The sequence below is a fragment of the Typha latifolia genome, chromosome 2, assembly GCF_019914945.1.
Source record: "Typha latifolia isolate L0001 chromosome 2, TyphaL0001v2, whole genome shotgun sequence".
NCBI lineage: Eukaryota > Viridiplantae > Streptophyta > Magnoliopsida > Poales > Typhaceae > Typha > Typha latifolia.
Window position 1 is genome coordinate 315,099 of NC_133087.1, and position 13,039 is coordinate 328,137.

Below are 13,039 nucleotides of genomic sequence, written 5' to 3' on the forward strand. Positions count from 1 at the left end.
ATAAATTTCATATCAGATCAAGTGTAGTGAATATATAACTATACCGGTTTTTAATTAAACATTCCTGCAGATTTGATTATGTGCATGTCTTATATGAGCATATTAAATTAGTATGGATGTAAAATATAAGCATAGTTGTAATAGTATAAAAGTTATTCCGCCCCTTTTTAAATTATGTGCTACATTTAATAGGGAATCGATATATTGGTCTAGATTCTAGGTAGTGATTTACCGTAAGATTTGTACAGCTGAGCAGAGATATATATATATATATATATGTATATATTCCTGCAAATGACGACACTGTTTAGGTCTCAGTTTTAAAAGAAGGAAATTATTAGTCAGCAATCATACATTCATACCTCAGCAAGCTAAGAAATATCTTCAAATGATCAACATCTATCTACCGATGACTCCAACAACAGTCTTCTCTTCTCTGGAGACTAGAAATGACGTCTCTAAAGTTGTTACATGTCACAGATTCACAGGCGGACTTTGAAGGAAGATAAAAGTGATTGGAGAGAGAACCTTCTCACGACGATTTCGAGTCACCAGGTCGAAGTGGGTGGAGATTGGAGAAGGCTGTCAAGAAATATTTCCTACCTACGAAATGATCTCATTCTGTTGTTTTGGCAGAAGAAGTACCGCGGGGAGATGTTTTATAAATATAGCGGTCCAATTTTGTCACCCAGACGCTTCGACTAATGAAGGAGAAGGTACCAATAGACGCTTGGGATAAGGATTTATGCTACGCTCTATGGGCGTAGTTAATTCACTGCAATCGTCTTGGTTAAATGATTTCCTACAGACTACGTGGCATAAGCTCATTGGACATCTCTATTCAAATTGTCAAAAGTTTTCGTTAAGTAAATCAAACGCCTAATAAGTTAGAAGGCCAGTCCAAGTCATTAGATCACTCACACTTTGGTCCGCGTCACTTTGTTTTCTTCATAGCCACGTTTCTCCGATCAACTACTCTCTCCCAGTCAACAATCGAATTAGAAAATCCCCCCACCACTCCTCTCCTAAAGAACTCCAGTCTCCACAGCATCTCTCTCCCTCCTCCTCCACTTCTCCTCCGTTGCTCTCCCAACTACCTCTCCGATGCATAAAAATCCAATCTTTTTCATATTACTCTTCTCCTTCCTCTTCCTCTTCCTCTCTGCATTCTCCCAGCACGACCGCTTCACCTACCTTGGCTTCAATGGCGGCGCCAACTCGAACAATCCCTCTATAAGCCTCAATGGCATTTCGGAAATCGAATCCAATGGCCTCCTTCGCTTAACCAACGAAACGAGCCGCCTCATAGGCCACGCCTTCTACCCTTCCGCCGTCCAATTCAGGAACTCCACCGACTCCTCCGCCTTCTCCTTCTCCACCGCCTTCGCCTTCGCCATCGTCCCCGAGTACGCCACTCTCGGCGGCCACGGCCTCGCCTTCGTCATCTCCACCACGAAGGAGCTTGCCGGAGCTCTCCCAAGCCAATACCTTGGAATCCTCAACGCCAGCGACGTCGGCAACGCGACCAACCACCTCTTCGCCATCGAATTCGACACCGTTCAAGACTTTGAGTTTGGCGACATCAACGACAACCATGTCGGCATCGACATCGACAGCTTGGTTTCCAACAGCTCTGCTCCCGCGGGCCTCAATCTCAAGAGCGGCGCCACCGTCCAAGCTTGGGTCGACTACGACGGCGTTAAGAAGCTTGTCAACGTCTCCGTTTCCGCCTCCTCATCGAAGCCCGAGAATCCTCTCCTCTCTTTTCAAGTTGATTTGTCCCCGATCCTCCACGACCAAATGTTTGTGGGCTTTTCCTCCTCCACTGGATTGCTCGCGAGTTCGCATTATCTCATGGGTTGGCGCTTTACCATGAACGGCATCGTCCAATCTCTCGATCTCTCCTCTCTACCATCTCTCCCGCCCCCACCCAAGAAGAAAAATGCCACCTTAATCATTGCCACCACCTTCTCCGCCTTCGTTTTCCTCGTGGCTACCATCGCCGTCGCTGGATACCTCTTCTATAAGATTAAACACGCCGACGTGATCGAACCATGGGAATTGGAGTACGGCCCCCACCGCTACTCCTACAAAGAGCTCAAGAACGCAACCAAGGGATTCCGAGGTAGCGAGCTTTTAGGCAGCGGCGGCTTCGGAAAGGTATTCAAGGGAATCCTCCCAAACTCGCGCGCGGAGATCGCTGTGAAACGCGTCTCCCACGAGTCACGGCAGGGGATTCGTGAATTCGTCGCCGAGATCGCGAGCATCGGGCGTCTCCGTCACCGCAATTTGGTCCAGCTCCTAGGTTGGTGCCGCCGCCGCGGTGATCTTCTCCTCATCTACGACTACATGCCCAACGGGAGCCTCGACAAGCTCCTCTTTTGCGATGAGTCCAACCTTTCCGACGCCCAATGGAGTCACCTTTCTTGGTCCAAACGCTTGCAAATTCTACGTGGCGTCGCCTCTGGCCTCCTCTACCTCCACGAGGAGTGGGAGCACGTCGTCATCCACCGCGACGTCAAGGCCAGCAACGTCCTCCTCGACGCTGAGTTCAACGGCCGCCTCGGCGACTTCGGCCTCGCCAAGCTCTACGAGCACGGGGGCAATCCGAGCACGACGCGCGTCGTGGGCACCGTCGGATACCTCGCCCCTGAGTTGACTCGGACCGGTCGTGCCACGACCGGGACCGACGTGTTCGCTTTCGGGGCTCTCGTTCTCGAGGTCGTATGCGGACGCCGCCCGATAGAACCGAAGGCAGCGGCGGAGGAGAGCATATTGGTGGACTGGGTGTGGGAGAGGTGGGCCCAGGGAAAGTGGGAGGAAGTGGTGGACCCCAGGTTAGGGGGTGAGTATGAAAGGGAGGAGGTCGAGGTGGTTGTCAAGGTGGGGCTCATGTGCTCGCATCCGGCAGCGGCGGCGCGGCCAGGGATGCGAGAGGTGGTGAGGTTTCTCGACGGCGCTGACGTGGCGGAGGTGCCGAGCCTAAAGTCGCCGGAGTACTACGAGGGATTCGACAAAGTCGGGTTCGACGAGTTCGTGTACTCGTATCCGTCGTCGTCATTCGAAAAAGTCTCGGTCGGTGCCGGCATTACTAGATAATTTCGAATCACGATGCCTTTTGATCGAGGTCTTTATAAAATGATCAGAATAATATCGTTCCTTCCCCTCCGATTGTGACATCCATACTATGTTTATGATGAAATATGTGCTTTGCTTTCTCACTATCAATACTAGTCTACTAGCTTGTGGTTGTAATAGTTCTTTCTCGAACGGATGGCTTGCAATCAAAATAATATAAAATTTTGAGCAAAACTTCAATTTTCCATTAAAAAAGTTGCTTCTTTGGACAACATTTTGTTATCAATTAGTGATGAAATTGTTCGCCACTTTAAACCATATTCCGGAATTCTTTTCCTCTCTCACTTTTTGCTCGGGAATGATCACAAATGCCAGAGGAATTGAAGGATGTCCAACTAAAAGATAGATCAGTGAACAAAAAGCAAGTCCAAAGGATTACTGCAGAACGTCTGTAACACGAAACGTAAGTACTATGACATTCGACAATTTACTACAACTTATAGACCATGATCTTAGTTTTGGTATTAATCTAACCAACCATGGGAGCCTTCGCAACCTTGCCAGATGAGTCTATGTAGATTCGAACACGTCTGGAAATGTAATCCATAGTCACAGCGTGATCAGGTGGCACCACCTGAAAGTGAGCTTCTGGTTTGTCTTCTTTGATCCTCCTCTCAGCCTCTTCTACAGCGAGGCCTACTACCTCTGGCCATGAACTTTTTGGAGATGATTTCGCTGCCATTTCCTCTGTTTCTCTTTTTCTAGTAAACACAAAGCAGAACAATATTAATGCTTGGAAGTTAAAAGATTTTGGCATAGATTGCAAAGCCCATTTATATGGACGTCTCCCTCTGGTCTTCTTGAGAAAGTCTTAACTTCTAGTTATCCACTCCAGAGAAAGAATTGGTATATAAGAGGAAGCGAGTAGGAATTGCCAGCCGTTTCATTATGCAGGCCTTTGTGTTCTTATACTAAGAAATGGTTACCTTCTTTTATTAGCTTTGAAAAAATCCTAGGCATATGTTAGCTTGTGACGGGCTCCATTTAGAATATGAAAAACTCCTGCTTTGTTATCAGCAAACATTATCAAATGAAGTAGGTCATGGATGACGACTGTGAGCGAATTAATCTAAATAATGGGACATTATGTTAGATTATAAATGCCCGAGCTTTTCCTATGGGTGACCCCATTGCATGCTGACTTACAGTAGTAAATAAATCAATGGTCAGATTTGGCCTGCTCAAATATGACCTAGGAGGCTGAATAGACCTCATTAAAATCAAATAAAAGCTAGCCAATAGCCTGAAGAAACCCTGGAAAGCATCTTCCAGTCTTCCATCATCTAGTTTAGCTGGGAGGCAAGAAGAATAAGTTAGTATGCTTGACCTTGTGTAATTTACTAGATTTAATTCACAGTCTACAGTCTTAAAATTCTCAGCTATCTTAACTCTCTGTTCCATTATAACTGTTTCTAGCTCCATTTCGCCCTCACCCTCTTTTCAATTGACAATTCGGTATTATTCCATATTTACTGTTTGATTTGCTGGAGCTGCATTGGGTTGCTCTGTGAGCTGCAGTTAAGAAAGTTCTTTTATTAAGCTTGAGAGAAACTCCCTACTATTTGATTAATTAAGTCAATGAAATGATGTACAAAGGACTGTATGAAAGGGTAAGTAAATTAATCAAAGGACAAATAACTTTTAGTTTTTCTCATAGAGATCGGGAGGTTGCAGCAGCTCTCCAAGATCGATTTCAGCGGGAACGGGTTCTCCGGTCCGATCACACCTAATAATTCTGACAGTTCCTCAGAGTATTTATTAGTTGGCATATGCTTGTGCTCTCCTTCCAACAGCTTCAACTTCTTCTGCAAGTTTTGGAAATCTGGAGTCACTTCTAATGCCAGATTGATGCTGTTGATATGGCTTTGAAGTCATCATGCCTCCAAACCTATCTATACGAGGATTTGTAGAGATTGGAATTGGCGGCCCTTGTGGTTCTTTCTGATCCAGACGAAAAGAGAGTCGTTCCCTCACCTTCTCCACCGCACCCTTCTCTTCGGCTCGCCGTCGGCAAGCCATTGCCGGCCTTACGGACTCAGTGATGACCTGGCAGAGTGCTCTGTCATCTTCGCCAGGTTTCAACCTCTGTATCAAATAATCTTTCAGTGCTACTCTGTCATCCCACGTCTTCTTCACAAGAATCTCATATTCAGGTCTCTTCTCTTGAATCTTAGAGGCTAACTTGTGAGTTATCTCCAAAACAAAGGCGTATGCCAGTGCAAGCATCTCCCTCACTTTCTCAGTAAACGTCTTGTTGTTATTTGACGTCATGAGTCTTTCCTTTATTACTGCAGGCTTATTAAGAGTTGGAGAAATCACCATGTCTGTCTCCTTGAATGCATTAACGTGATGCAGTTTTGGTTGTTTCTTGACATCATTGGCTTCCTTCATTTCTAATTCCCTGTTTACATTGTTGGGCTTGTAGACTGTTGGTTTCTTATACTTACTAAGAGGGCTTTGAATTGGTGAATGATGTTGTGGTGCTGTCTGTCTATATATATCAGGTGCCATCTCTGATTCATACACTGAAAAGTTAACAGAAAAAAAAAACAAAAAGAGTCGTCTTTTTGTCCAATAAAACTCAAGAATAGATTGATTAATTCAGAAATAAGAGGATTAATTACTTGGGGCACCATGATACTCTGGATCTTGTTCATCCTCCTCCTCCTCATCTAAGCCATATCCCCATGGCAGCGTCCAGCTGGCGTCGTCGTGTTCATGCTTCTTCTTGCTAAGCATGTGTTTCCACTTCTTTGCCTTATCCTTCACCTTCGAAAGCACTGATTTCTTCGAATGGTGGTCGTGATCATCGCCATGGTAGTGCCCATATCCGAAGGTGGGAGTTGTGGGTGTTGTCCAATATCCTTGTGCTTCATCTTCATCATCAAATGGATTGTGCCCTGTAAATATTAATCATAATTATAAGAAAATTGCGACGCAATAATTATGCTATCACAGAAACGCAATGTAACTGAATACATCGCATCTGTCTAGCAATCAAATTGTAGCAAAAGCAAATCTCTGACTTATAATCTCCTATAGGCACTGGCAAACAGTTTTACCAGCCGTTTTTTCTTTACTCTTTGATCACATTCCATCCACTGCATAAAAGCTAGTGATTCAAGCAGCTAAGCCATTAAATGGTCTAAAGTTGAACATCTTTAATCTACTAGTGTAAGTAACTAGAGAGCAATAAGGATGCAAATGATTAGTAATATAGTAATATAGTGGACAACAAATAAACTCGAAAGAAAAATAGAACACATTATTATTTACAAGGTGCAGATTACCAGCAGCAAAATGATATACCCCTCGAGGGGTACTGCCTCCATATCTCGTGATCCCTTCCAACTCAGCCATTTATCTCTCGCGCGCGCTCTCTCTTATTCTTTTCCTTTTCTCTTCAAGCTATATCCATAACCTTTATAGCTCTAGCTTATGAACTTGTGGATTTAGGTTTGCATTTAAACTAGCTGGTAGTTAGACATGCCTTCCTATTTCCTTGGCAGTGTTGATGGCTACTGGGAAACGAGGCCTCCCTACCAATCCATACCCCACTTTAACTGCATGGCCACGTCTGAATCTGGACTTGCCACGTGTTCTCTCGCATGGCCGGTCAGAATCTATGGAACAATTGAAGCCCCACGTGGCTTCCACTAACGTGGCTTCCTATCATTCTTGTGAGGTATAGTCACCGGGCAGTGATCGGATACTTTAGCCCCATGTAAGAGATAAGATGGGGAAACCACTGGCCAGTAGGTAGTACCCAGAATTGGAAGCACAAGAATGGCAGCAATGGCAACAATCCCTTCTACGTTCCTCTCCCATCAATCCCTTTGCCATGATCTCAAGAAGAATTCAGCATCCTCCAGAAGAGCAAAAGTTTTCCGAGTGCGAGCTGCAAAGGTTCCTGCAGGAGTAAGTAGAAGTTTCCCTTTTTGTGAGCACTATGAGTTCTTTGTTGATTTTCTTGTACTTTTATACACTAGAAGAAGAGAAATTTATGAATTGGGTTCAGGTTGAGATGCCCAAAGTGAAACCGAAGCTCACTGAGCCATTCCTTGGATTCACCAAGACCGCAGAGATTTGGAACTCGAGAGCTTGCATGATTGGCATCATTGGAACTTTCATTGTAGAGTTGGTAGGTTACGTCAATTTCCATCTTATAGTTCTCTCTGTATACTAATTATAAAGTATGTTGTGATCAAAGTGTACTCTTTTCTTATCCTTTTCTTTTGGTGGCCCTTGCAGATCTTTCACAGAGGCATACTTCAGATGATTGGGGTGGATGTGGGTAAAGGCCTTGACATTCCTCTATAGTTTCAGATATCTGCAACTAAGAAGCAACCTAAGGTCTAGAAATGCCTTGCTGTTTCAATGTTTTCATCTTTCTTTCTTTTATTTACTACGAAATTTGCCGAAAGAGTTAATGTAATTGTAAGCAGAACATGATTCAAAGAGAGAGGAAAGTTCTAATTACTGAGTTGTTGTTCTGATTTTATTAAGTGGAAATGGGCTGATGCTAGCTGGAATTAAGCAGAAGCAGATGACATATTTTTTATTAGGAAAATGACTTACAGAGATTATGCACATATCGTGGATTAATTTCAGGATTTGATATGGTATCGATCACATTACGTACAATAGAAACATAGAGTAGCCTGTACTCTAAAGTTGCAGAAAGAATTCCCTGCAACACCTTTCAATCAATTCATGGGAATCTCCTAATGCTAGCATCTTCTCCATTCGAGCATGGAACACAACAAAATTTAAACACAGAATATGGTCTCCGAGAAGCTACTGTACAGACCAAGTCTACAAAATTTCACCTACAATAATTGGCAAGTGCCACTGCGAGTGTCCGTGACCTGGGGCGTCCTTATGTGTCTACTTCTCCTTCAGGCATTTCGTCGAGCAACTGCTGAGGGACAAATTTTCTTCAGCAGGCCTACAGGCCCCCGAAACTCAAAATGTCGGATCAAATAAACTTGGGCCCATTGGACGGCTCATTAACAGTCCAACCTGAATCCCGATCTCCCACCGTTCATCAGCTGTTAGTCTCGCACACTGTGATCACTATATAAACCCTAAACCTCGAATTGCCATTTTTTTCTGGGTTATCGTCACCACCCGTGACAATATACTCATTCTTCTTACTCAAATTCTGCACCATGACAGTATCAAAATGACACTCTCTGCATGGTAACTTTACCTCACCTAGTCAACTTCTCCTCACCTTTACGGTTTACCTGCCAAAATACATAAAAACGATTCCATTCTCTAACCTTATCGTCTCTCCCCCTTCTTCCACCTTCCTCTCCACGCCATGGCTTTCTCCGCGCCGAGGCAACTCATCGGCGCCCAGATCGGCGTCTCCACTCCTCTTCCGCCTCGCCGCCGTCGCAACGCTTCCTCCGCCGCCGCTGCCGCAGCCCAATTCCAGGATCCCAACCCTTCCTCTAAACCCCCTTCGCTTACTTCATCTCCCAAGAAGTCCGATACCAAAACGCTAGTCCTCTTCTCCACCACATTCGCCGCAGCAGCTGCTGTCCCTGGCGCCTTCCTCCTGCACCTCTCCTCCTCCTCGCCCCCTCCTCCAAGCAATGGCGGCGGCGGAGGTGGAGGCGGTTGGGGATGGGGGGGTGGCGGCGATGGGGGTAGCTTCTGGTCTCAGATCTACTCCTTCATGACGGCAAACGCAAGGGAAGAGGATGGCTCCACCGGTGGAGGCCTGCCGGAGTGGGACCCGCACGGCCTCCCGGCGAACATCGTGGTCCAGCTCTCCAAGCTTAGCGGCCTCAAGAGGTATAAGATCTCGGAGATCCTCTTCTTCGACCGGCGGCGCGGTTCCCTCGTCGCAGGTACCGAGGACTCCTTTTTCGAGATGGTCTCCCTCCGCCCCGGCGGCGTCTACACCAAGGCCCAGCTCCAGAAGGAGCTCGAGACGCTAGCCTCCTGCGGCATGTTCGAGAAGGTTGATATCGAGGGCAAGACAAAACCGGACGGCTCCCTTGCTCTCACTGTCTCCTTCACCGAGAGCACATGGCAGTCGGCCGATGCGTTCCGATGCATAAACGTGGGTCTGATGCCGCAGACGAAGCAGATGGAGATGGATTCGGACATGACGGACCGCGAGAAGATGGAGTATTTCCGAAGCCAGGAGAGGGATTACAGGAGGAGGATTGAGAGGTCGAGGCCGTGTTTGTTGCCCGTGCCTGTGCAGCGAGAGGTGCTGCAAATGTTAAGGGAGCAGGGAAAGGTGAGTGCGAGGCTGCTGCAGAGGATCCGAGACCGGGTGCAGAAATGGTACAACGATGAGGGGTATGCGTGTGCACAGGTGGTTAATTTTGGGAATTTGAATACCAGGGAGGTGGTATGTGAAGTTGTGGAGGGGGACATTACGCAACTTGTCATCCAGTTTCAAGATAAGCTTGGGAATGTCTGCGAAGGGAACACCCAACTCCCTGTTATCCGTCGGGAACTACCAAAGCAGGTAATTATTATGGATTGCTCAATAGTCTGTGTCACTAGGTTTCTTACACACCAATTGATACCTTGATGCCTCCACAGCGTGATGTTTTTGATTGATAAATTGTCTACATAGACGATTGACCTGCTATCTTTATTTGTTGAATATTTTGTCGATTGCATGCCTTGCAAAGTATTTTCCATGTTAACAAAGACCACTTCTTGTCAACAGTAGATATGGCCCTTCTGGAAGGACAAAATTAGGCTTTAGTCAAAATCTTGGTGAGCAATGCATGATGCAATGGTTCTTTTCTGTATTACGCTTAGGCAGTTTGATCATGTTATAGTTTCAGACAATTCATGAGATTACATTGATTGTTATCGTGTAGCTACATTTTCTAAATGATGCTCATTCCAACGGTTTCGGTTCTTGATAACCTGGTGCAGCTTCGGCCAGGACATGTATTTAATATTGAAGCAGGAAAACAAGCTTTAAGGAATATAAATTCCCTTGCTCTGTTCTCCAACATAGAAGTGAACCCACGAACTGATGAGAAAAATGAAGGAGGAATTATTGTTGAAATAAAGCTTAAAGAATTGGAACAAAAATCAGCCGAAGTGAGCACAGAGTGGAGTATTGTACCTGGACGTCAAGGACGGCCGACACTGGTAAGCTATTTCCATGCCACTCTTTGTGTTATGCATAATTTAGTACACTTTGCAGTTGCGACTAAGAACAGAAAATTTAACACATTAATTCTTTCAACTGAGAACATTCTTATTCTCAGGCTTCAATTCAGCCTGGTGGAACTGTATCATTTGAGCACAGGAATATCAAAGGTTTGAATAGATCAGTTGTTGGTTCAGTGACATCCAGCAATCTGCTCAACCCTCAGGTGTGTAGTTAGTGTATATTTGTGGATTGTTTTTTCTTTCTTTAGATTATATTAGCAATTTATACTAATTATCTACTTTTCTCCTATCATAGATTGATGTCTAATTTTTTGTACAATTGGTGCAGCTGAAACCTGCATTAGTTGAGTTACCTGGGTTTAGGGTCATTCATTCCTCTTGATAATATCTGTTGATGAAGATTCTTTTTTCCATTTTATTTCCCATTTTGGAGACAATTTCAAGACTCCAGAAGAGTTGATGATGAGACAAATAAACAAGTGAAGATTAATCCCAACATTTATTTCTAAAATAGCATTACGGAATTCCTTACTTGAACAAACTTCCTAGTTCGAGGCTTCGAGCATTTACATTCTTCTGAGGATTATCTTCTGTTTATTTGAAACTAAATAGCACTAGCTCCATACTCGAGTCCTATTCTGGAGTGTCTGGTCTTAGAGTAACTTGAAGAACTAGTCTGATGAAAATAAGAGGAGAATGAAATATCTTGATATTAGTCTACAGTGTCGATATTGATTTTTATATGTTAGTTTTTATTGGCCTCCTACATCGTTGTTTTGATATGGTTCCATACATTTTAGGATGATCTATCGTTCAAGCTTGAATATGTGCACCCATACCTGGATGGTGTTTACAACCCTCGTAATCGTACATTCCGTACTAGTTGCTTTAACAGCCGGAAGTTGAGCCCTGTTTTCACTGGTGGGCCAGGGGCAGATGAAGTTCCTCCCATATGGATTGATAGGGTTGGATTGAAAGCCAACATAACAGAGGTGTGTAGCAGTTTTCTCTTCATATGTATACTTAATTTTCCACATCTCCTTTCTTGATAAAAACTTCTGAAGTGATCCCTTTATAGTGAGAATTTGTGACATTTTCAGAGCTTTACGCGACAAAGCAAATTCACATACGGAATCGTGATGGAAGAGATCACAACACGTGATGAAACTAGTAGTATATGTACTCATGGTTCTCGAGCTCTACCTAGTGGAGGCTTAAGCAGCGATGGACCTCCGACTACTCTCAGTGGTACTGGTGTAGATCGCATGGCATTTGCACAGGCTAATATTACTCGTGATAACACAAAGTTTATAAATGGAGTAGTTGTTGGTGAAAGAGATGTTTTCCAGGTATTTATTGCCCTATATGTTTGTTGTTCTGAATAATGGCTGTTAACTCTTGAATCATTCATGCTACAAGTGCCAAGTAGAAGTGAGTGACCCAGTTTCTGCACTAGTTTAAACATTTTCTAGATAATATGATCCTGACATGCTTATAATGGTTTGTCGGTGTGAAGCAGATATAATCAATCCTCTATCTGATGTCATTTTCATTTGTATATCTTCCTCTTTAGGAGTTTTAAGATCTGATGGATGGCTTTTTATATATGTACATGATTGCACCTTGGCAAATAACTGCTCTGATGCTTCACATCTGGAAGTGAAGGTTCAACATGCTTTCATTTATATAGTGTAATTGAACTTTCTGAAATTTGTCACATGTCTATTTCTAATTAAAAGATTGTGCTGTAATTTAACTTCTAATGACAAATCATGGTTCTCTGCAGGTAGATCAGGGCCTCGGTATTGGCGTCAAGTTTCCGTTCTTCAATCGTCATCAACTAACTCTAACCCGCTTCCTCCAATTGAAGAAAGTAGAAGAAGGTGCTGGCAAACCACCACCACCTATTCTGGTCCTCCATGGGCACTATGGAGGTTGTGTTGGAGACCTCCCAAGCTATGATGCTTTCACTCTTGGTGGACCATACTCTGTGAGAGGCTACAACATGGGAGAATTGGGTGCTTGTAGGAACATTCTTGAGGTGAGCAGGACATCCTTGTAGTTGTTTGAGTTTGCATGTATGATACAGTAATGTCTGATATTGATCCTCAAATGTACCATTACTGTGGATTTTGTGATTGCATTTCTTTTACTAATCAGATAAATCTAACTCTTATCTTGTTGTAACTAGCTTGCTGCTGAGCTGCGGATCCCTGTGAGAAACACCCATGTATATGCATTTGCAGAGCATGGAAATGATCTTGGTAGTTCAAAGGATGTGAAAGGAAATCCCACCGAGTTCTTTCGCCGGAGCGGACAGGGATCATCATATGGTGTTGGCCTTAAACTTGGATTAGTGAGAGCAGAATATGCGGTTGACCATAATGCTGGTACTGGCGCAGTATTCTTTAGGTTTGGAGAGAGATTCTGAGGCAAGAGTAACTTTAGTTACAGAGAAGTTCCCATTTTTGCAATATATGGTTCTATACACAACTAGGCTTCTTGGCTACATAATTCGGCTATACAAGTCTTCAAGGAATAATACGAGTTTGGTCTTTGTTGAGATTCGGATTATCTGTTTCGATCATTGGAAGTGTTACCCTTATATCCTTCTTTTCAGATTTTGTAGTATGTCATACATTTCATACTGCCTAATGGTTTCTGCATTTGTGTTACTTTGTGCATCAAACCTAACTGAGTAGTCCCTGCCACATAATTTGATAGTTGAAACCCACCTCAG

The 13,039-nt window shown here is 44.1% G+C and overlaps 4 protein-coding genes across 7 annotated transcripts; 3 read left to right on the top strand and 1 right to left on the bottom strand.

The window, feature by feature from the left end:
* Positions 1 to 828: 828 nt before the first annotated feature.
* Positions 829 to 3,312, top strand: LOC140781663 (L-type lectin-domain containing receptor kinase S.4-like). Its single transcript, XM_073127748.1, has one exon. The coding sequence runs from the start codon at positions 1,105 to 1,107 to the stop codon at positions 3,097 to 3,099; it is 1,995 nt and encodes a 664-aa protein (XP_072983849.1). The 5' UTR covers positions 829 to 1,104; the 3' UTR covers positions 3,100 to 3,312.
* Positions 3,313 to 4,769: 1,457 nt separating this feature from the next.
* LOC140781665 (uncharacterized) lies at positions 4,770 to 6,547 on the bottom strand. Its single transcript, XM_073127749.1, has 3 exons — positions 6,429 to 6,547; positions 5,763 to 6,038; positions 4,770 to 5,663 (listed from the first exon to the last, which is right to left on the bottom strand). Exons 1-3 carry the CDS (start codon positions 6,496 to 6,498, stop codon positions 4,897 to 4,899), a joined length of 1,113 nt encoding a protein of 370 aa, XP_072983850.1. The 5' UTR covers positions 6,499 to 6,547; the 3' UTR covers positions 4,770 to 4,896.
* Positions 6,548 to 6,854: 307 nt separating this feature from the next.
* LOC140781666 (light-harvesting complex-like protein OHP1, chloroplastic) lies at positions 6,855 to 7,617 on the top strand. The gene is made up of 3 exons (XM_073127750.1): positions 6,855 to 7,056; positions 7,157 to 7,279; positions 7,390 to 7,617. Exons 1-3 carry the CDS (start codon positions 6,925 to 6,927, stop codon positions 7,456 to 7,458), a joined length of 324 nt encoding a protein of 107 aa, XP_072983851.1. The 5' UTR covers positions 6,855 to 6,924; the 3' UTR covers positions 7,459 to 7,617.
* Positions 7,618 to 8,175: 558 nt separating this feature from the next.
* On the top strand, positions 8,176 to 12,974 carry LOC140781662 (protein TOC75-3, chloroplastic). 4 transcript variants are annotated; one of them, XR_012107728.1, is made up of 8 exons: positions 8,176 to 9,631; positions 10,054 to 10,275; positions 10,395 to 10,502; positions 11,100 to 11,291; positions 11,400 to 11,648; positions 11,873 to 11,964; positions 12,086 to 12,340; positions 12,491 to 12,974. XR_012107728.1 is itself a non-coding variant. In XM_073127747.1 (7 exons), the coding sequence occupies exons 1-7, from the start codon at positions 8,465 to 8,467 to the stop codon at positions 12,728 to 12,730; spliced, it is 2,433 nt and encodes an 810-aa protein (XP_072983848.1). In that variant the 5' UTR covers positions 8,176 to 8,464; the 3' UTR covers positions 12,731 to 12,974. The 4 variants fall into 4 exon arrangements, 1 of the variants encoding a protein (XP_072983848.1); XR_012107727.1 differs by lacking the exon at positions 11,873 to 11,964 and adding an exon at positions 11,965 to 11,990; XR_012107729.1 differs by having other exon boundaries at positions 11,873 to 11,990; positions 12,491 to 12,862.
* Positions 12,975 to 13,039: the final 65 nt, after the last annotated feature.